Raw genomic sequence first — 22117 nt, forward strand, 5'->3', positions numbered from 1 at the left:
TTTGTGCAGGGGAGGTTTCCAGTGCAAGTTAAATCGTCCACATTCACACTTAACAAGCTAAAAATTCATTAGAGGGAGAGGTAAAATTAGAAAGAAGTTGCTACCAACTTTCCAGTCTGAGCTGGACATCTGCAAACCTTAAGAGGCTTTGCTACAAAATGTAAGCTCTGCTTGCTGCAGAATCTCTCTGCTTTTGTTACTTTTCCTACCTGCAATCTCCTACAGTAGTTTTTAGTCAGTCCAAATTCAGATATCACGGTTCGGATCTGCTCATTGTTTGGAAACCACTGTAACCTCTCTTATTTTTATGAACTTACACTTTAGTGAGTTTAAAATCTCTCTGTTGGAAGAAATCCTTAAAAACACAAAAAGAAAGAAAGGAAAAAAAAAAAAAAAGCTCGTAGGCAGAGAAGTTATACATTACAAGTTCAGTCCAGCTTTTCTTTGGATAGAGCACTGTTCCTTGCAAAGCCTGCTGTGTGGCTGATAACATATTCCAGAGAGGCTGTGCATGCAGAGAGCTTTTCATTCACTTTCTCAGGGCGTAGCGTGGCAGGATATTTCAATCCAAAGCGCTTAGCTATAAAAGAAGCAGAGTGCATTGAAATCCAGGTATTTATACATCTTGAGAGTACCTGCATGCAGTCAACAGAGAAGCGCTCTTCCAAGCTGTAAGGAAAAGCATTATTTTCACGTTTCTTCCCAATTTGCCTTAGACATATACAAGAGTTAGAATATAAGACAGATTTTGCAAGGACCCACAGCAGTCCTTACTGTTTTTTTGGGGTTTCCCAAAGAGAACTGTGCTCAGGAGGTGGTTCTGCTGCCAGAGGTTTTATCATGTGGGCCGAGTATCATAACGGAACAGACAACACCATCTTCATGTGTTTTCAGACATGTTATTTACTGGGGTTTCCCTGAAGAAAGCTCAGGAATTCTTTCCTGATGACTCACTGACCAAGTGATTGTTTTTATATAAACTTTCCTTCAGCTGGTTGGAGTTGGAACACAGTGTCTTCTGCTACTTCTGGAGTCTGACTTTTCTCTTAATTTCTTTTAATGGCTGTTCCTGCAGCCAACAGGATGGTTCGAACCTCGTGGCCTTCCCCTGCACCCTGACTTTCAGAGTCTTGAAATCCTGCGGTGCAGCCAGCTAGCAGAAGCGCTGGTGGCAATCGCCGCTCGTGTGTAATCCCACTTTTCAGCTTTCTGCCTCGGAGGGCTTTTTCAGCTCTGCACCCTCCTTGCGGCTTAGGGAGAGCGTGCAGTTGACGCTAGCCAAACTGGAGTTCGCGTTTCGTGTGCTGAAATTAAAACCTAAAGTTGATGTTTGAGTTCAGCGGCGTAAAGGTTAAAAGCTGGAAAGTGCCGTTTCCATAATGGAAATCGCTAAAGCTGGAGAGACACATGCCTTCTCTTACATCCCCCTGAATCCTTTCCCACCCTCTTTCGGTGGCTGCAGCAGAGCTGTCTTCTGCCAGCGGAGTGGTGCAGAGTCACTTTTAATTACCTCCTTCCACTGCTTTTGATTTCAAGCCCAACTGATGGCGCCAGGGGCTGAACCACAGGGAGATCTCCAAGCAAGCCCTGCGTATGACAGGCAGCCTTGCCAGGCAGAGTCTATACAGCCCACTGCACTTCCTTGTGGTGTTCTTGGTATTACACTTCAATTTTTTTAGCCTGAGACAGGAGCTATGCTAAAATCTATTAACTCTGTAATGTGCTTACACATGTGAAATTCTAGGTTATGGGCACCAGCTTCTCTTCTGCGCTTCATACCTGAGATAGATGAATATCTCCCACAGCTATATATATTCCGTGTATACGTACGTGTTTGACTCCATGGGTAAAATATCCTGTATACACCGATTTAATAAAATGCATTGCATTATTTTAAGCCAGTAAACATGCAAAGTTCTTGGAGTCTTTTTCATAACCCAGGAGTGGATTTCTTTATTTTTACAGGAACAGGAACGGTTTAGCTGGAATGAAACCATTCATTCCACTGCATCATTAGCTACAGGCAATCTTCAGTTGAAGCCTTTCCCATTTTTCATGTTAAAGCTGTAATAGGTTGACCTATTAATCAACATGTAGGATGAATTTCTGAGACTGAAAGAGCTTGTCTGCATGCCTGTAATTTAAACTGATTTTTTTCTTATGAAAGGAAGGTAGCCAGAAAATAAATTATATTTTAAAGAGTTCACCTCTCTCTCACCCCCTTCTACCATTCACCTTGTGATAAACACCCCAATAGTTCTCCCTGGGCGGATAGAGAGATTTAGCTGGAGTAGCAGATCTCCAGTGTGTCTTTTGATCATCTCATACTTCTAAAGCAATTTTCTCTTACATTAGGTTAGTTTCTCACATGTCGATCGTATCAGGTGCGATATTCAGTCCTGAGGGTTCAGCCCAGCTTGCTTTTATCAGTTTAAAAATTAATTTCTGGATCTCAGATGAAGTTTTCCTCCTCATCTCCCTGGCAAGAAGCTGTAGCCAGCAACCCACATGATAATGGTAGCATCACCATCTTTAGTCAGCTGCTTCCCTGCCTTTTCAGCAGCCTGCTCTTCTCTCGCATGTGCTCTTACCAAGCTGGATAAAGGCTTTGGGAAGGGTGACAGAAGGTGAGCATAAACAAGGACCTTGTGAGCGAAGAAGGAAAAGAGCCATGTAGTTCATGTAAGATGCAGAGCTATTGCAATTCAACTGTTAAGTGCTCTCAAAGACTGCAGTGCTCTATCCTGTGGATGCTAAAAAGCATTGTCAATGCGATCACAATAAAATCATCTTGTTCTGGCCATGCAGTTCCATTTGGCTATTAAAAAAAAAAAAATGCAGCAGCCCTGGAAACAGGGAAATACGAAATGTTATCTTTCACCAGATGGCACATATCCTTCTCCATCGGGGTTGAGACAAGATTGCACCTGTACTGTAAAAAAGGGTATTTTCTCTACTGGGCCTGCATTGCTCAAAATAGAGACCAACGTGTTTAGTCCTGTCATGGCCACATTATACCAGTATCTCAGGATTCTTGGTCAGAGGTGTTTTGGCTTTCTTTTCTCTTGTTATTGCTAGCTGATGAACTCTAGTCCAGCGCAGCAGCTGTCATTAGTCTGTCAACACAAAACTATTGTTTTATCCTGCTTCTGTTTTTTCCAATCCTTGAAGTTATCCATGTCTTGCAGGACACTGTTTCAATCCTCCATTGTGCTGACAATGCCTTACGATTTTGTGTTATGGGCAGAAACAAATTTAACTGGCAAGGTCCTACTATTCTGTTTCAATTAGATTATCTAGTGGACACTTGGATGGTGAAATCCTTCGAGGCTGCTAGTTCTTCTTCCCATATTGTCATGTATTTATCTGTTTCTGACTGTACTGTTCCTTCTCATTAATCCCCATCTTTACAAACGTAATTAGCAGTCTTTGAGGGTATCATTTATCACTTTGCTAAGATCTGTCAAGTTTCCCTTAGACAGAAAATCTGTCAACTTATTGAGTCTGGCATGCTCTGTAACCTTTATTTAGCATGTCTTTCATTAAAAACATGTTGAAAAGCCTTACAGACAGCTTTTCTGTAGACCATGCTGCTACTTTTGTACTGTGCTTTTGCACCCACTCCACGAGCAGTAGCAGGAGCTGTTGTGTTGGCCCTGCTGGGAGCTGATGACCAGGTGTGGTCCTTTAGGAGAATCTGCAGAATGTAATTTTCTGGTTTGGGGGTGGTGATTTATCCCTCACTGCTTTCCTCCACACCTACCTTCTTAGTTAGGAAAGAACGATAGTGATACAGCAAGGGTTTTTTTTCCACCTGGGACAGTTGGTACAAGAATGCAAGAGCTTTTCTTTAGGAAAGCTTGGTAGCCAAAACACTTTGCTCTGAGGAACCTGATGGAAATCTTCTTGTTATATAGCAAACTTCAGGGTTCGTCACTCAGATTTTCCCCTACTCAGGTCTGGATGACAAGAAACTGCCCATGACAAGGATGAGGAGCGAAAGCAGTAATTCACGCTCATGTGACTTTGATCTCATCAGTAAGTTGCACCCTGAAATACAGCCTGTGGCTCCAGACCATGGTCTTCTCTCTGTGCTTTATTTACTTCTTGCCCGGCCACTGACTGGTTTCCTTTTTCATTTTTACACTAGTTCAGTTCCCATTCTTCGTCCAACACTTCCAAACATACAATCACAATCCCTCAGGCTACTTTTTCCATTAGCGTGTGTTTCATATAAGTCTTCACTTTCTCCAGCCACAGTTTAGTTCACATCCTTGTAGATTTTCTTGCTGATAACCATTGCCCATGTGCATGGTATCTGTGCGGGGACGTAATGAAGTACATGCATTTATAGGCATCTGTGAATTTAAAGTGTGCTAGTTTGTGCTGAGATACATTTCCCTCGAATTCTAGAGAGGATTAGGCAGACATAAGAATTGTTTAATTTGGAATATGTAATTATCAGTTGAAAAATCTGCATCCTATCGGATGCCTTGTCAACACTTTGTGTCTTAAAATGTGTAGTAACCAGAAAACCGAGGCTTTAACCTTTTCTAGTCCGTGCTGGTCCTGTGAAAAATCAGTACTTCTGCGTGTGTGCATGGGATCTTTGTTCGCTGTGATTAATGTTCCACTAACAGCGTCCAATACAAGTTCGGTGCAATGCACAAAGTACCTTTGATGCCAGACATTCTACAGTGCTGTGCAGAAACTAAAGCTAATAGGCATAAGCCTGAGAGGACTGGAATGTTTTCAATTTACTTTTAAACAAATGACTTTATTGTGCCATTCTCGCATGGGAGTAAATTCCACAGCCTCAGTGCCACATTAGACAAAACTTTTTTTTACCTGCTGATTTCTGTTTATACTTGGAGAAAAGAAATTAACCTCAGTTAGGAATTGGGGGGAATAGGACATAACTATTAAACTTGTTGGGAATTTTGCCAGGGGTTTCGCCGAGAGCAGAGTTGGATGGAGTTGCACAGGATGTAGCTGCAGGATGATTTGTGGCGCAAAGTGGAGTTCAGGAATTCTGGATTCCTGAAAATCAAACTCATGAAGGGCACCTGTAGGAAAAGCTTTAAAACGGGCTCTGCATCTCTGGCAACGTAAGGAAGCTGTTGTAATCTGTTTGAATGGTGGTGGGTATTGAAAGGAAGATTTCAAGCAATTTCAGCTGGAGATAGATAAAACCAAATTCCTGAAGGTAACAATTCTCAAATAAGTAATGAGCATCTGTAGAGATACACGAATAACATCTCTTGACCAGAAGGAGAGAAAGTATCTCTGAGTTTATCACGTTGACTGCTGTTGTAGTGGTGAAGGTTTTCAGACTAAGAAAGGGAAGATAAGAATGAGTCTTTAATGCCTAAAGGATGTTCTAATACCATGGATTTGTTAAAATAGGAAATACTTGCAAAATGCTTGAGTAAGCAACATGGATCCATCTGTCATTGCTCCAAGTGGGAGACCTTCTAAAGATAATAAATGCACCGTAGGCTTCTAGTAAGTATAATACAGAATTCGTTTCAATCTGTTTTGATCAATACATGAGTGTACATTAATTACCAACAGAACACTGGATTTTTTAAAGGCTCACTAGGTCTTTTTTGTACTAAACCTTTTTACTAGGCTTTTGGTTTGTGCACACTGTGGTTTTATTGCTTTATAAATCCATAAGCAATCGAGAAAAGGGTTGAGTTTTGTTCACACTAATGCTTCTATTTTCACTTTCACCATCTACACTTCACTAGAATTTTATATTTCACTACTGCATGGAAATCCAAGTTAGGAAAAAAATGACAAGTTTAGGTGACACTTAAATAAATGTAATTGCACAAATTGGACAAATAAATCCACGCACCTGAAAATGGCTGTAGGTCCTTTGGTCTTCCTCTGATGTTTCTAACCAGTGCCTGTTCTTTTCCAAAAAAGCTGCTTCTTCGCTCACCCTTGTGCAATGGCTTCTTGTAAAACCTTACCTCGTTTACAAAATGAACAATGTAAATGGTACAAAAATCATTCTGCAATGTCCATGGAGCCCTAAAGCCTTTACAACCTCTGCTTGTTCCTCAAGATGAGTTGTACCCTCCAGAGGAAGACACTGCAAAAGTTTTTGTAGACTGTCAAGAAGGAAGGGGAAGAAGGCCTCAGCTATTTCCATTTTGACTTGTAAGACAGGGAAATTCTGTCCTGTTTGTTTCTCCTTATTGCTAGCTTTTTTTCCATTTTCAAAGCCATGGTGTATGTTGATTATTACTGGAAAGAAACCAGTATGTGTGTAGAGGGCGATGGCTTTTGCATAGTCAAGTGCTGCTGCGAGTCAAACCTGAGATGGGGAGCGTTACTTGGCAGCACTGGGAAGCTTGTGGGGGCAAAGAGTGCCAGTTCCACCTGGCTGTGGTTTATTTCCATGAGCAGAACAGTGATTTGGTTACAAATGTAGGTTTTCTAAGAAGTCTAAGATGTGTTTCAGGATGTTTTGTTAAGCACCTCTCCCTGCAGTGGGGCAGAAGCCATCGCTTGTATGTAAGGCAGGCTGAGGGTCACCGGGCAGCAGGGAGCTCCCAGGGCACGCCAGCAGATACTCAGCTGAGCTCTTCAGATGGGAAATTGGACTGTGGCATGCAAACATCACCAGGAGCCGAGGCTGTGCTAGCTTTCCAGGCTGGATAGAGCAAGGAGAAACGACGTGCTTTTGCCTGAGGCTCCTCAAGCTATCTCTAACCCGCTTGCTTCCTGCCCATCTGGAAACGCGCGCCTCTGACATGTTGAAGTGTCTTGGGAAAGGAGGCGAGGAGGAGGGAACGCACCGCCGGGGAGGCATCTGATCCCCTTTGTCTCCCCAAATACCTGTGTACGGGAGGGATATAAGCTGTGCTTAAAGCTTGCTGCTTGGGGGGCCCCAGTTTGGCAGGCATGCCGGTGGGGAACACATGCTCTGAAGCCGGAGGGTGTCTCAAATGAAATGCTATTTGACTCTCGCCACGCAGGTCTTAATAATCCATGGGTCTTAATATGGCTATAAGGCCATAAATTCAGGGATTTTGACCTCAAAGTCTTTGAGTGTGTTTAAAAATAGCTCACCCATCCTCATTTTATCACTTCATATACCCTGACACAATTTTGGAACCTGCCTCCGTTCCATCGAGCAGGGGAATGCTATAATTAAGAATCAGAGTTTTTGAAAGGCCGTTCTCTCCTAGCTTAAGGCAGAATAAGGCTGTATGTATTTTGCAGGAGATTATAAACAATTCATTGGCTAAAATTAGCAGTAAAAAGGGAGCCCCAGTTCTTTCCTGTGCTGTGGTTTGTACCACAAAGACTTAGTGTTTTTGAATCATGACAGAGCTCTCTAAAAACCTTGAAAGCATATTATGTATGTGTCATTTTGGCTCCGTTTGGAATAGTCTCACCTCTAAGCCAGAAGGCCATGGGTTCAAGTTCCTTGCCCGCCCTTGGATTTAGCTGTCTCACAGTAATTTTATTACAGAAAGCATTTTAAACTAGAACCACGGGGGAAGAAGAGTGAAACTTTTGTATCCGTAACCATACTGCAAGGCGTTCAGTCATTGGGGTGATAATTCAAATGACAGCTCTCTTGCTGCCCGTGTTTGTTTTAGTAGGCATGAACCCACAGAACATACTGCCCTAATGTTGTGGCAGCTTTTCTCCTGTTGACAAAGGAACTTCTAATCCTCAGGAGCGTGGATGTGTGAGCAGCTGCCCTCTGTCTGAAGGAGGTTTGCATTTTCATCGTGCCGCCCCAAGGACAGGGTTCCTTGTGTGTGCTTCGCTCTGCAAAAGCTGAAAAACCAGCAAAGTTGAACGAATCCGGGTTTTGCTATACCTCTTGCTACAGACCAGTAACAGAATTAAAACAAAAATCCAAGTTTTGAGCTGAAAATGCAACAGGTCAGTTAGAAGCTAATTTGTGGAAATACCCAACTGAAGTGCTAGCTTGGGGTTGACTTGAACACCAATAAAGCCAGGGGGCAGCTCCATACGTGTCTGCTTGGACCTTGAGGGAGCATATATGTCACTGATGCCCTTGTAACTTCCCCACAGAGAGGAAGTCAGAGTGACTGAAAGTTCAAACTTTATAGTTTCAGTTTATTGTGGTTTTTGTTTGTTTTTACCAACAAGCGTGTGACCTTATAAAGCGCTGCTTACAGACGTGTAGTAACTTACCAGACTCTCACATCTCTCTGCTTCTTAAATACAATTTGCATTTATTTGGGAGGGGGGAGGAGTGGCAGAAAATCTTTTAATTTTCTACTCTTTTTGCAGAATACTTAGGTTTTGGCGTATTTATACAAAATGGAAGCCGTGCAACAAAGCAGTCTCAAATTTCATTTGGTCCAGGATTGCGTGGAGTGTAGTTACGCACAAATTATTTCTTCCCTTCAAAATCATTTTCCCAGTAATTTTCAATTTCTGTTCTTGTGGCGCGAAACCAAAATGCTCCTTTTTGGGTGAATTTCTTTTGTTGAGCAATATTTGTTAGACTTCAGTAACCGTCCCAGCGTTTTCAGATTCCTCTCCTGCTCTGCTCGGAGGCCGTTGTGCCACAGGAATGCTGCAGCTGAGATTTGCACTCGGGAAGTTAAGGGGCTTCTGAAACGGGGAGTTTGCATGGTGGTGATCGCTGGTGCTCTGCTGGGTGCTCAGCTCCTGCCAGAATTTGTAGGCTGTTGTCGCTTTGCCTGCCAGAGCGCTGATGGAAAACCCATTCCTGCATCGGGGAACGTTGAACCCTCAGACCTGAGTTATCAAATGAAATGTTTTGACCAGAACTTTGGCCAAGATGTGTTTGGCATATTAAGAACATCTGGGAAAAGTAGGTCTATTTGCATAAGATGCTGGTCTTATATGTCCTCTTGATAAATGAGATTAAATGCATACGTTTTTTCTCCTTTTCTCCAGATAACCAATTGCTGTAGGGTGCTACGGAGACTATGAGAATTGGGGTGAGAGACGGGGGATAATCCATCTTGTCGCGGCCACATCTGGGATTCGGGTGGGGTGGTCCGTGCAAAGCTGGAGCTGGTAATGGTCTGTCAAAAGCAGGGGTAACGGCTGGGCTAGCCAGCTAGCCTGGGAGGGAGGTGTCCACAAGACAGATTTCCCTACTAAGATGTGGTCTGCAGTGGGAGAAAAAGATTGAGAATCCTACCCGTGGAGTCTGGCGTGGTAATGTGGCCTGAATGCGAGGCAAAGGGGAAAGGAAATGGTGCTGCTCTGGAGCACAGTGATCCAACTGTGTGAAATCGGTGTGGGTGCTATTAAAATGCCGTCTTCCTCTCCCTTCCCCTTTCCTTCCTCCCTCCCTCCCCCTCCGCTGTCAGCCTGGCTGAGGAAAAGTCAAATAACGTACGACTGTGTTCCTTGGCATCCCGACTGCAATTTCCCTTTAGGGGCTTCGGACTTGAGAATGGGAGGTTTTAAATCTTGCTGATTCGTGCTATTCCTGCGAGCATATGTGTGAGGGGAGAGAACAATGCGAGCTCGAAACAGAAATCGCAAGTGAGAGAAATCGTTGCTGCTAAATCAGGTGTTGCAGAGGCCAGTGGAAAAATCGGGCTCTAAGAAAAGTAGGAAATGGCTTTGTTTAGAGCTGGGAAGGTTAATGAAAATGAACTAGAAAGTGCTCTCTGTGTATTCAGCCCCCGAGGATTTGAGCAAAGTTAGAGGGATTTATTTACTGATTATCCAGACTATACAACTGGCAATAAGATTAAGTGAGGAATTTTGGAACATGCTGACATTTCTTATTTGCATCATTTACTATGGAGATCATTTGTCGGTGCTGCACTGAGCTTGTGGTGAAGCAGGGCTTAGTCTGGCCCAGCAGAGACGGGTCTGGTACTTCTCATGGCTCGAGGGATGTGGGGGTGAAAACAGTTTAACGTCCTCTTCTGTGTCTCCAAGAGGAAACATCAAGTTTGTCTAGGTGCTTATCAGAGGAGAGTTTCAGAATATTTTCCTAGACATCATTAATTATGGGGAAAAAAAGCCCAGTTATAGGTGACACATTGCATTAGATAAAAAAAAAATAAAAGGCAAGGCTGTAATTTATCGAGCCCCTGCATTGGATACTGTGCAGAACTGCCCCTCTGCAAGGCCTCCCTCAAGTCCTTCCCTCCAAGGATGCACGGAGATGTGCACGCTGCCCTTCTCCCTCTATTCCCATCTGTTTAAGCCAGCCTGGAAAGCTGGAAGAAATTGAAGGAAACCAAAGAATAAGAGCTCAGTACCAGATCTAGGAATAGAATTGTGATTTTTCTTCTCTGTTCTGGGTTCCTGTCTCTCAAATGACCACATTTAGTGGAAAAACATGCAGCTCTTCTATGCTACACACATAGGCACAAGAAGTCATAAGCTGTATTTTAAATACGTAGTCTTGGGCAATGTGTTTTCCCTCAGCAAGCCACCCTCCACAAACTGAGCACTTAACGTGCTTCTTCCTAACCCCACAAGGTAGGACAGCTCCTTGTCCCTAATGGGATCCTCCAGCTGAAGCTGGTACATTGCTGCTGGAACTAGGCGAGTTTTGTATGTCACCCTCTGATGCTCAATTACTAAAAGTCCTCAGTATCGATCACTTCTGCAGGGTTTTGGAGACCAATCTTCTAGGAATGGTTTTGGTGAGAAGAAGAATAACAGATGAATGGCAAGGTGTTATTTCAGTCTTTGTGAGCACTGTTACCATTTCTCTGATCAGCATCATAGGTGATTAATTCTCTGTTTTTCTACTTTCATCTTCTCCAGCAGAAGCTGCAAGGCTTCTATTTGCTTTCCTTTGCAGGGGAGCTGTGTACAACAGTCAGTAGCTCAAATCATCGGATGTCTGGTTGATGCCTTCACCCATCGATCACCTTTTCTCACAGCAGTCTCATGATTCTGTTCCCTTTATAATTAATGTTTGCTGCTGTTTCAGGCTATTGTCTTTGGGAATTTGCTTTGTGTATTTTGTAACAAATGCACAACAAATTTCCCCATGAACATCTTCCATGCTAATCATCACACTTGAAGTTTTTATCATCATGTCTTGAATTCCTGGGTAAGTCACCACTATATGAGACATCCCAAGATCCACTGACCTCTTCTACACTGAAATAATGGCAAATACTATGCCAGTGATATCTCACATCTAGATTTTTTTTTTCAAACGTGCTCCTATAAATACGAGGCACTTCATGTGTTGTTATGACAAGGAAATTCTTTGACTGAAAAGTTTGCAAATTCCAAAGTAGTATTTGTTTTATAAACAAAGGTGCTGTTTTCCTTATGCCAGCCTCTTTTTGCTTTTGCTTGTCCAGCAGTCTGTTCTGAAAGGCATGAAGCAGCTGTTGGCCCGGAATCAAAACTTGCAGTGCAGGGAGGGTTATGTAAAAGTCCTTTGTGTGAAAGATGTACATGGCAGCAAATGGTGAAACTGGAGTACAGATTCTTTGAGGGGATTTTGCTATTCACAGCAATGTTTTATTTGTTATTTATTTTGTAAAGAACAGAAAGGAAAGTAGAAGGCAGCATTGGATTTTTTTAATATATTTTTTTTTGCATTGTCAAAAATGCTCATTCTTGTTGCAGTTTGTAATTTCATGCTGCTTTGCACCCAGTATCACCCAACGGATGGAAGGGCTGCAAGTGTAGTGCTTTCCTTACCCCAGAGCAGGATCTTTGTACTCAGGCCATTTCTGAGGGATGCTGGCCTAACCTGAGGAGAAGACTGCAGCTCCCCTAGTCCATCTGTTTCTGTGCTTCACTATTCTTACCATGAAACATTTTCAAATTACTGCTTTGACATCTTTACCCATCCATCTTGGAGAATCATCTCTCCCCTTCCACAGAAGTTAATTCTGAGGTCACTAGTCCCAGCTAATCCTAATTTTTCCTTTCAAGTAGTGTTCTGCAGAACCCTGTACGTCCTCCTCAGTTGTTTCCTCTGATCACTCTTAAAATGTGCCACGAATTCCTGGTAGTGTAATAACCAGAATTGGATACACAATTCTTGTGCTGATTTCATAATAGCAGGACATTGTCAGCTAATACTCTGTTTATACTCCGCTGCAGATGCAGTTCCATTTCTGCTGAGCAGCTTCTTAAGTGGCCATTCTCATGCTGTGTGTTTATAACTGATTTATTCCTGCCCAAGTAAAATATGTTCTATTCATAATGGATTTCATTTAGATCTTTAAACTGCTTCCCCAGATCATTGGGAATTCTGCTCCTGTCGTCTGACATATTTACTACAATCCCTTCTACTTTCTTCTCGCCTGTAAATGTAATAATCACAGGCTGTAATCCACCATCCCGAGCATTAAGGCATTAATAAGCACGTTAAATAATACATCCCACATGAAGTCCCCTGATAGAGTTCTCCAGTTTGACAGTGAACCATCAACAGCTTTTCTACGGAAACGTGTGTCCAACCAGTGCTCGCAGAGGGAGCACACTTCCCTTAATGAAAACCTCACGAGGTGGTGTCAGAAAGCTTGACCAAAGACCAAAACACGTGGCATCTGATGTCACAGCCCTAAGATCTGAATCTCTGCTGTAAAATGAAATGGGACTGAGTTGACGTTATTAGTTGTCAACCTTGTGGGTTGTTGCCTTTTTCTTTATGTGATTAAAACTAGATCATTTGGCTCAGTCTTACCAGGAGTAGGCTGGTCCTTAATTCACTGCCTCTTCTTTTTAAAGACTCTACAAGAACTTCAGCTGCACAAAGTGCTGAAGAAAAAGAAAATGGCAGTTTACAAAAATTGCCCTAAATGCTTATGGACTATAAGACAAAAAATACTCCAAACGTGTCAGAGTTCTGGTAATTTATCATCCCTTTCAGTCTCGTAGTTTCAATCAGTTTCATGATTGAAGGAGGCAGGGAGAGAGCCCAATGCAGAGTTTGAATGTTTGGGATCATTAACATCGTGTAAATATCTGGGGACCTGTGTGTGGATTCAGCAGAAGGTTTTAGCTAATGGTCTGTGCTATACAATGTCTGTGAGCACAAAGAAGAGACCAAGTAGACGATTGTTGAAATGAATCCAGCCAGTTACATACTCTGAACCAAATCGAGCTCGGCTGTGGCTGTCTTCTGCATGGGTACAAAGTGAGCCGGATCGTGTGGAAGGGAAAGCGGGATCCTAACCTCTGTTTGGAGCAGTTCAAGGCTGCTAATGAGAGCATGGTTGCTGAAAGGGGCAGCCCGTGGGTGGCTCAGTAAAGGCAACAGCAGTTCCCAGGCGGAGATGCTGAAAGCATGAAGAGAGTGGCAAAGCTGCCCTCTGCGAGGGAAAAGGCCAGCTTCCAAGCTGCCCGGGAAATGTTCTGCTGCTGCTGCTGGCTTTGTTGTAAACGCACAAAAATAATGTATTGTCATTTACTTGTGGTTCCTTCCAGTAAGAAAACCTCACTGTGTGAAGCCGTCATGTGGTTTCAGCAGTCCTCTGGCAAAAGGCACACTGTGTACAGCGGAGAGCGTCTTAGCTGAATTGTATCTACAGCTTCAGATGAAAATGAGGAGAGAGTATCAGGAATCGGTTGAAGAGACTTAAGAAAAGGCAGGAGGTTAGGACAACTGCAGTTTTCTAAGTGTTGGTGCATTAAAGAAAAACCCTGCTTGGACAGGAATAGCTAAAACAGGTTCAGCAGCTGTAAATTCAAACGTAAATGCAGTCTGGAGGGAATGACTCATTTTCAGGTTGTTGTTATAAACTTGCATTTGTAGATAAAAGATAGGAAAGTAGCTTTTAAATGATGGGTTTCTCCCAGCAGTCGCGGATTTATTTCACAGCTTACGGAGCACTGGTTTGCTGCTGCTTTGGCTTTTACCCTTTCGCCAGTCACCTTCCCGTCTGCTTCCTCTCAGTCATTTTTAATGGAATGCCTTTTTGATTACATAAAATTGGTTGATACACTGCTCTAATGAAAATGCTAGACAAATGCTCCTTCTTGGAACTGACATCAGGAATGTTATACAAGACATTCTTAAATATGCTGGCAGCTGCCCTGAGTGTAATGAAATCATGGAAATTAGAAGTATTGCTCTCTCTGTGTGGCCAGCTCAGGACTGTTTTCAGTGCGTTACCCAGTTTTGCTGTGAATTTCGAAAGGAATTACTTTTCCTGAAATTTTCTTGGGCCACTCTGCAACGTGCTTATAATTCCCTCAATCAGAAAAATTATCCTGATATTCTGAAGTACTATTCCTTTTTTAGGATTGCGTGTAATGACGTCTGCCTTCTTCCTTTTGCATCACGTGAGGTCATTCTTCTTGCACCAGGAAGTTTTCAGTCTTGAGAAGACTGATAACTCTTCTGGTAGCAATGCACATGGAGGGTGAAATCCTTTCCCACTGCAGCCAGCACGAAAATGCCCACAAACTGAAGTGGTTTGAATTTCACATGCAATTTTTAGACTTCTCTTGTGTGACACGTTAATCCTTACTACGTTTTTAGTACAGAAGGGTGTTTTTAGCACAGTAGCAATGATGCAGACTTCATGTTTTGCTAGCAGCTTTTCATGCAAGGATCATAAGGCAGCTTATGAAAGAAAGGTGAGACCTGCTGCAGAGTGTAAGGAATAGTTTTTATTTTCACTTTTGTAAGTGCTGAGAAAGTAGACAGGACTGTCTCCTTACCTCTGAGGCAATGTGTACCCGTGTATGAACAAAAGCACCATCCTGGCTTCCATGCTACCTTCTCCTGTGTTGTTTCACCTATTGTTTCACCTATTGTTTGTCTGTACCTTTAGAGTATTTTCATCAGATAGTCTGAGCTTCGCTTTTCCCAGATTAATCTCACTTTCTTTACCCAATTTTTAGCTCTCGATTCTCCCGTAGTTTCTTTGTTGTACGTTTATAGAAGTTCCTAAAGTAACTGCAGTTGTGTTGATTTGAAATAATAATATTTCATTCCTGACAACAATTATTAGCAGTATTAAGAGCCAACTGATTGAAAATAGCCCAGATTCGTATCTATATGTGTTAGCTGATGCTTAACACTTGCTCTTGGGATCAACAAGTTCTGGCTCAAGATGAGGACCACTGAAAGGGGCCTGTGGCTGCCCCGTGCCTGGGGAAAGGAGGTATAGAAACCCACTTCCAGCTTTGATTCTCCTGTTCCATTCAGCATGCTGAGGTGGGTATCTCTTGGCCTCCTCTCCAGCGTATGCCAGCACACTGTGGGACATGCAGGAAGCGCTGCTGTTCATCAAGAGAAGGCCTGGACAGTGTTTGGAGGTGGTGGCAGGGTTGTGCGGCTGCCCAGTTACCTGGGCACTGGATGCACACCAGGAGAACATGCCAGAGAGCTCCTGCAAGGCTGGGTTTCCTTGCTCTTCACTACACTAGCAAATTTTCAGCCTGTAAGCACTCGTTTCTCAGCAAGTTACGATATTTTCCAAGGAAGATTGTGGAAAGCAGCTGTTCACTTAGTAGGTGTTCATTCAAAATTCTGAAAGAACAAAATGTATGTGGAATAGGGTGTCTGCATCATTTCTGTCTTGTGATGCCCAGCATTACCACGCAGCCTCATTCTCAAATGTTGGCACAGAGAAAAACCTGATAAATTTTATCGGTGTGCTACAGTAGCAGGGAGATCTGTTAGAAGCAAAATTTCTGGTGTATGAAAAACGCTCACATCAAGGTGGTTTCTAGCATGACAAGCCTTCAGCTGAGATGGCAAGTCTTTAAGAATACTAAGGCTGAAAGCTTTTGCAATAAATTACTGTAAACTCTTGAAAGATTGATCTTTCTTGATTTTCAGACAAAATAAATCAGCAGTATGTGCTCAGCTCTATTACAATTTCAAACAAGACGTGGACTCCTGAAGTATTAGCCACTTTCTGTAAATGTCACCTATGAGCCTGTATCTAAAAGGTTAAATGTTTGCAGACTTATTACCCCTTGCCTTAAAGATCAGAGACAAATTACTATTTTTACTTTACATTCTCTTGATGAGGATAATGATAAACATCTGTCACTTCGCTGCTCAGCCAGCTAAGAATCCCATTGCAATCTGTAATTTAAATGAGGGGGGGAACACACCGAAGAAGTAAAAATACACGGACAAACTGTACTTTACGTAGACAACAAAGGCAAAAAGAAAGAGAATACAAATCCGTGGCAACTGGCAAAGGGGAATTTTCTGCCTGCAATCACTTGCCTAAGATCTGTGGTTATATGATAGGCATATGATTTTCCATTTATTTGGTATTTCACAAGGAAAATTCAACTAGTTTAGTTTCAAACGTGGAGACTAAGGAACATAATCTGCATGCTGTGACACTTCAGCATGTGAAGGTTATTAACAGAATGATTAAGGTCTATAGGGTAGTGTGTCTACTGTTGTTACAGAATTGAAAAACGTTTTCATCAAGAGCTCTTCCAGTGTCCTCCACAGTCCCAAAATGTTTAGGAAGCACCGCTGATTATTTTTCAAGTCTTTAGATCAGCTGTTTTTCCAGTAATTCATCTGTGAGTAAGAACAATCGGATCCGTTGAGGCTGTTAGAACCTGTTCTTTTACACACACTTAATTTTGTTTTTAAATGGTACATTGGATCTTATGTCATAACAAAATTAGGAGTTAACAAACAACTGTCACAATTTCACTTAGATCAGACAGATTAAGCCACGGTTTATAAGGAAATAAGATGTGATCTACCTGCTAATGCTGCATGAGCGTTAGGACATGAAACTGTAAGAGTGGCTTTTTGTGCAAGGAGAGGCCTCTTTGGTGCTCTTCTAGCTCCAGTGGTCCTTTACTAATGGTCTGGGAATGAATTTCAACGGGTCAAGGAGTCGATAAAGTGCCAGTGACGTGCAAATTTCAGCTAAATGCTGTGTTGTAAAAGGCGTTGTGCTGATAGCGGTAAGTCTGGCTGGTATATAACTAGGTTTTGTTACTAGTTTATTCGTTTTTGCACGTAATTTCTGCTTCCTTGTGTTATGCTTCCAGCTACCCACAGAATGGGTTTAGATTTTATAGTCCATGCTCGTATGGCTTAAGTGCTCATTTTCTTAGTTTTCAGGGAGAAGTATTGTATGTCAGAGTTTGTGGAAAGGACATTGTTCTTTTGACTTTCCAGGTTGAAATTTAATTCTTTTGGCGTCTTTGAGCCTCGGAAAGCGGTTTGATTTTTGCCAAAGGGATACTGTTCTTTTATTTTTAAGTTTCCTTGGTTTTGTACAGGCCAAACTGAAGCAAAGTGCGTACGTTTTAGCTCCCAGTCAAAGTTCCTGGTATTTTCTTTAATTAGGTCAGCTGTTTACATACAAAGATGTTTTTTTTCCTCTCCAATGAAAAAGAAATCTCTAATATATAAACCAGCCTATGTTATGCTGAGCCTTGAGCACTGGAACCGATGATGGTTTTGCTGTTATCCATCATAAATCCTTTGTTTATGTAGGTGCTATTCACATCTAAAAAATTTCAGGCTGAATTGCAGAATTTGCCACAACTGAGTCAGCCTTAAGAAACAACGATGTTTTTTACCCATAGGAGGGTAAAATTAAATATCCAGACTTACAGCACTACTTTATTGCATGAATCAGGCTGGCTAAATCGGAATGGTGAAAAATAATAAAAATTGTTAATAAATATTGCAGCAAGTGATCTGAGATAATTTCTTGGGGTATCATTTACCTCCACACATCTTTGTCCAAAAACGTTCCTTAACATAAAATTACAATTTGTGTGGAAATATATAATCGAAATATATATAATATATAATTTTCTCTTTGTGAAAACAAGTTTGCTTCTTATATTGCATTAACCTCTAAAATTCCAGATTTCATAATGTTAAAACACCAACGTTAAACAGGTAGGTACTTCGTATTTTAACTTCCAGTCATTCTTTGTATGAGTTGTGTTGCTGGATTGTTACAGTTTAAATCCATTTTGTTCCCAATATTTTTCCAGTTTGCTTCAGTCCGAAAGACTTCCTTTTTTCTTCCATGCAGACTGAAAATGATGAGAATGGCCAAGCGGACAATTTTTCAATGGACCCCCAGTTGGAGAGGCAGGTGGAGACGATTCGAAACCTAGTGGACTCCTACATGTCTATTATCAACAAATGCATCCGCGATTTGATACCGAAAACAATCATGCACCTTATGATCAATAATGTAAGTAACAGCCAAGCTTCTAAATTATTTTACATCTGCCAAATCTCTTCTGCTCGTACAAACACTTTTCTTGAATAGAGCAGCAAAAACAGCACGTATTAAAGAGAACACCCTGCCATAAATGTCACATTCTAAAACAAAATATTCCACTCTTCTTTAGTAGTGCGATGTCCTGCAGCCTTCTGAAAGTCTGGCACAGTGTTCTGGGAGGTTATTCCAGCATGCTGAAAGTTGCATTCATTTATGTCTTAATAAGAATATAAATTGTTATTTAAAGGTAAACCAAGGATCCTTTTCTTTTTTTCTGTTTTGCTTTTGATATAGTAGGAAAAAAAAAGGGTTGGGAGCTCCATCTAGGCAGTCTATGAGAGCAGCAGAGCTGTGCTTCCTTGATTTTCAGTCTGTAACCCTTTGTCACGGTTTGTTAAAGAAGTTTGTATTTTATTTGGGTTCCTTTATATTTTCAGATTGCCATTTTCAAGGAATAAATCTGGAAGCGTTGGACACTGTTGTTTACATAAGCTGATGTGGTTGTTTGATTTATTGTGTGTGTCTTTCTTAGATCTGAAGATTATTTGGTTAAAGAAATGGCTTTGAGATATCATTGTTTTTCCACTGCACTAGGATCTCAGCCTTCGTTTTTTGGCAGAGTTCTGAATGGACCTCGTTGAACTGAGCTTGCCATTAGAGCCGTTGCTGCCACGTGAATTAATAGCGGAGCACAGAGATCCTGTTAGTTATGTATAGTGCCTTTTCTGTGGTCTCTCAGGTCATCCAACCGATCAGTTGTTACAAATACAATGTGTTGTAACACAAATCTGGTTAGAAAGGAGCATTTATGTTTGACTTGGAGCCACCTCTAGCCTTAGTCTGATGGATTTCATTAGCCTTGTAGAATTTGTGTTGCACTTAGGTGTTTGGACAGGAAATTTCAATGGGATTTCCAGGGACATACAATACGAGCAGAATATTTGGAAGAGGACAACAGAGACTCTGTTAACTTCTTTAGGTTTAGGGAAGTCCAACCCCAAATTGTGCTCTAGTCCTGGGTGAGTTTGTGCAGAAGAGTACGGGAATGATGGAGCTGCCTGTTTCTCTCCCATACACAGACACACCCTGAAATCAGCCATGGTCTCAAATTTGTAAGGTGAGCAAGTTCCCTCTGCTTTCCCTCTGCTCTTTCCAGATCACAGCCAGCAACTTGCTGCTTCGATTTAGCACAACTTTGGTGCCTTTAGAAAGGGCTGTTTTTCAGCTCTCATTTCATAAGCTGTAGAGTTCAGCGAGCAGATACTTTTGAACGTTTACATTAAATTTTCTGCCACTCACCTCCTCATATGGAATAGCTTAAGGGTCTCTGAAGTGCTGCTTTACTCAGGAGGAGAATACTGTAAGATTTTGTACTTTCAATCTCATCAGCTGTTAACGCTGGTCAAGTCTGCCATGCTGGTTGCGTGTGGCACACAGAAACAGCATCCTTACCGCATCATCTGCCTTTCAATTGACCTCATAGTCCATAGCTGTGTTTGGGCTTGCCAGTGAGCTAAGCCCTACACCTCAATCCTAGAATTTCAATTTCTGGCAAAGAGTCAGAACTTTTAAAAAGACCGTGAAGAACTAAAAACGTTTCTGCACTAGTTTCTGTGGAGCATAGGCAGCAAATACCACGTTAAACACAAAATCTGAGTTTTAAAAAATCAGAACTATTAAGAAAAAAAAAGAAAGAAAGAAATGCTTGAATGAAGACTGTTGAGCCAAGCCAAAAGGTTGTGCAAAGACCTGGAAAGCAATGGTGCTGTGAGGGAAGGTGGGTCCCGTTAAGTAGTGCACGTGTTCCTTGGAGTTTTCAAAAGTCCTACCCATCCACCTGGAATTAAGTGAAAATATCCTCTTTCCCCCTTACTGATCATATTCTGTACTTTCTGCTGCTCCATCATGTTGCTTCCAAAACTCCAGGAACAAATTGATCCCAAGGAATTTGTTTCCATGACAATTGTAACCTCCCAATTCCTCCTAGAACTTCCTTTCCACTTTGTGGGCCTGTAAACGAGCACTTAAAATTCAAGGGGAAGTATCAGGTTCAAACTCAGTGTACAGAAAATAATTAGATGTGTCCCTCAGCATGCTTTGAGACCTAAAACTAGACCGTTGTATTCCAAATGCATCCCTTATTCTTCCCTTAGGGTGGATGTTGATTACCTTAAAAGAAAATACATTTACCACACAGAACTGCATTGAGTTACCATTAGAAATTCAAACACGCACAAACAAAACACACATTTCAGAATTTTCAGCATTATTTCATGGTGCCTAGGTATCACAGATTATTCAAGAGGGGTGGTCTTGGAGTAGACAACGTATGCTCCACAAGCAGTGTTGATATTAATCGCAGCTGAGTAGAAAAATGATCAAGTATTTGTTACTACCAACCTTAAGGTTAAGGAACAGATTGTTTTTGCGTTTGAGACTTTGATGTCTGTTGTAGTCTGCCCACTGATAAATGAAGGTTCCTTGCAAGCCCATCTCACCCCATTTGGATAGGGTGACAGGGCAAGCTTTGCGGTATTGGTGCTTTGGATGCTGGCTGTGGTTCAGCTTTGACTGCGGGTCTGATGTCTGCAAAAGAAAACATTTTAAACCCTTGCTTTGTATTTTTCTGTATTTTTGTTTTGTTCTGTGTTTTGGTGTTTTTTTTGGTTTTTTTTTGAGCAAAGCCATGAAGAAGTGTCACTTTCCCTTTCTTTCCCAAGCTGGAGAAAGTGGCCATCATGGAAGGTCTTTATCTAGTAAAGTGCATCCCCTTGCAGAAGGAAGGAGATTTGATTCCAGAACTGTCCTTACCGCAGCAGCCTTCCCTTCCAGAGGGGTTCAGGGAGTTTCTTGAGTTTGTGCTAGTGGCAGGCAGGGATCTCTCATGATAATTGTCACAGGATGATTTTTATTTTTTTTTTCAAACAGATATTTGTGGTTTAACAATGCTTTTACAATCAGCTCTGGCCTTAATCTAATTTTAGGACTTCTTTTTTTTGAAGTGATGCCATTAAAATGCTCATTTCATCGAGTAGAATGTGATGCTGTTTAACTCCGATATCTGTTTTTAATGTGGAGTCTTTGGCAATCACGAGGGAAGTAGTGTACTCTGGCTCTTGATCAGTACCATCTACTGGAAAACAGCATGAGACTCATGGAAAATTTTTGCAGGCTTTGCTAAGAGTTTGTGCATCTCCTGTCATACGTGAATGGGAAACGACAGCCAAGCTCGGTCAGTATGGTGTGTTTTCCTGTAAGGTCTGTCCTGGCTTCTTTTCATCATTAGGTGACAAGAAAGGGTCCAGCACCTGTGCAGTTTGACTGCTCTTAATTGTGAACGCAAGCACTGCCGTAGTCTTGTTGTCAGGATTTAGATCAACTAGCACAAAGCCCTGTGCAAGTGGAGCTCAGGTTTATGTAATCAGAATCTCGGGAATGTATTATTGTTAGCATCTCCAGCTCAAAAAGAGCTTTATAGAGCAAAAAGCCAGATGAGAAATAGATCAGAACAGCAATGAAAGGTTTGAATGCAAGGATTTAGTAGGTCAGCAGTTGGTCTATTTACCAGCGTCTTATTTACTCAGAGTACCTCTAGCTTTTTATCTCTCGTAATGTGGCCCAGGTTTCCATAACCAGGGCAGGCATAGCAGGAAATCAATATAGTAAATTAGATTACTTGGAGCCTTCTCCCTTCAGTTTGAATGTGTTTGGATGGGATATTTAGAATTTGACAAAGTTGTTGGAGATGAAAGACACCATCTCCAGCAGGGTGAATTGTTGCTAAGAAAATAATTGACAAAGATGCTATAAAGCCTGAAAATTCCCATTCCCAAGGGAATTTTGTATCTGATGGTATGCTAATGGCTGACATTTACCTCTGGGTCAGCCATTTAGTATTGGACCAAAATGCTAGCTGACTTGTGGGAGCCACTGGGAAGCCTTGAAATTGAATTGTA

At 41.8% G+C, this 22117-nt stretch overlaps 1 protein-coding gene across 4 annotated transcripts in view; it reads left to right on the forward strand.

Moving 5' to 3' along the window:
• Nucleotides 1–22117, forward strand: part of DNM3 (dynamin 3) — a 176284-nt gene that overhangs the window by 135625 nt on the left and 18542 nt on the right. For all 4 annotated transcript variants that reach the window (XM_032192785.1, XM_032192782.1, XM_032192784.1 and 1 more), the window contains one exon: nt 17967–18131. In XM_032192785.1, the coding sequence (XP_032048676.1) occupies nt 17967–18131 (165 nt within the window). The remainder of the gene's footprint in view (nt 1–17966; nt 18132–22117) is intronic.

The sequence above is a fragment of the Aythya fuligula genome, chromosome 8, assembly GCF_009819795.1.
Source record: "Aythya fuligula isolate bAytFul2 chromosome 8, bAytFul2.pri, whole genome shotgun sequence".
Lineage (NCBI taxonomy): Eukaryota > Metazoa > Chordata > Aves > Anseriformes > Anatidae > Aythya > Aythya fuligula.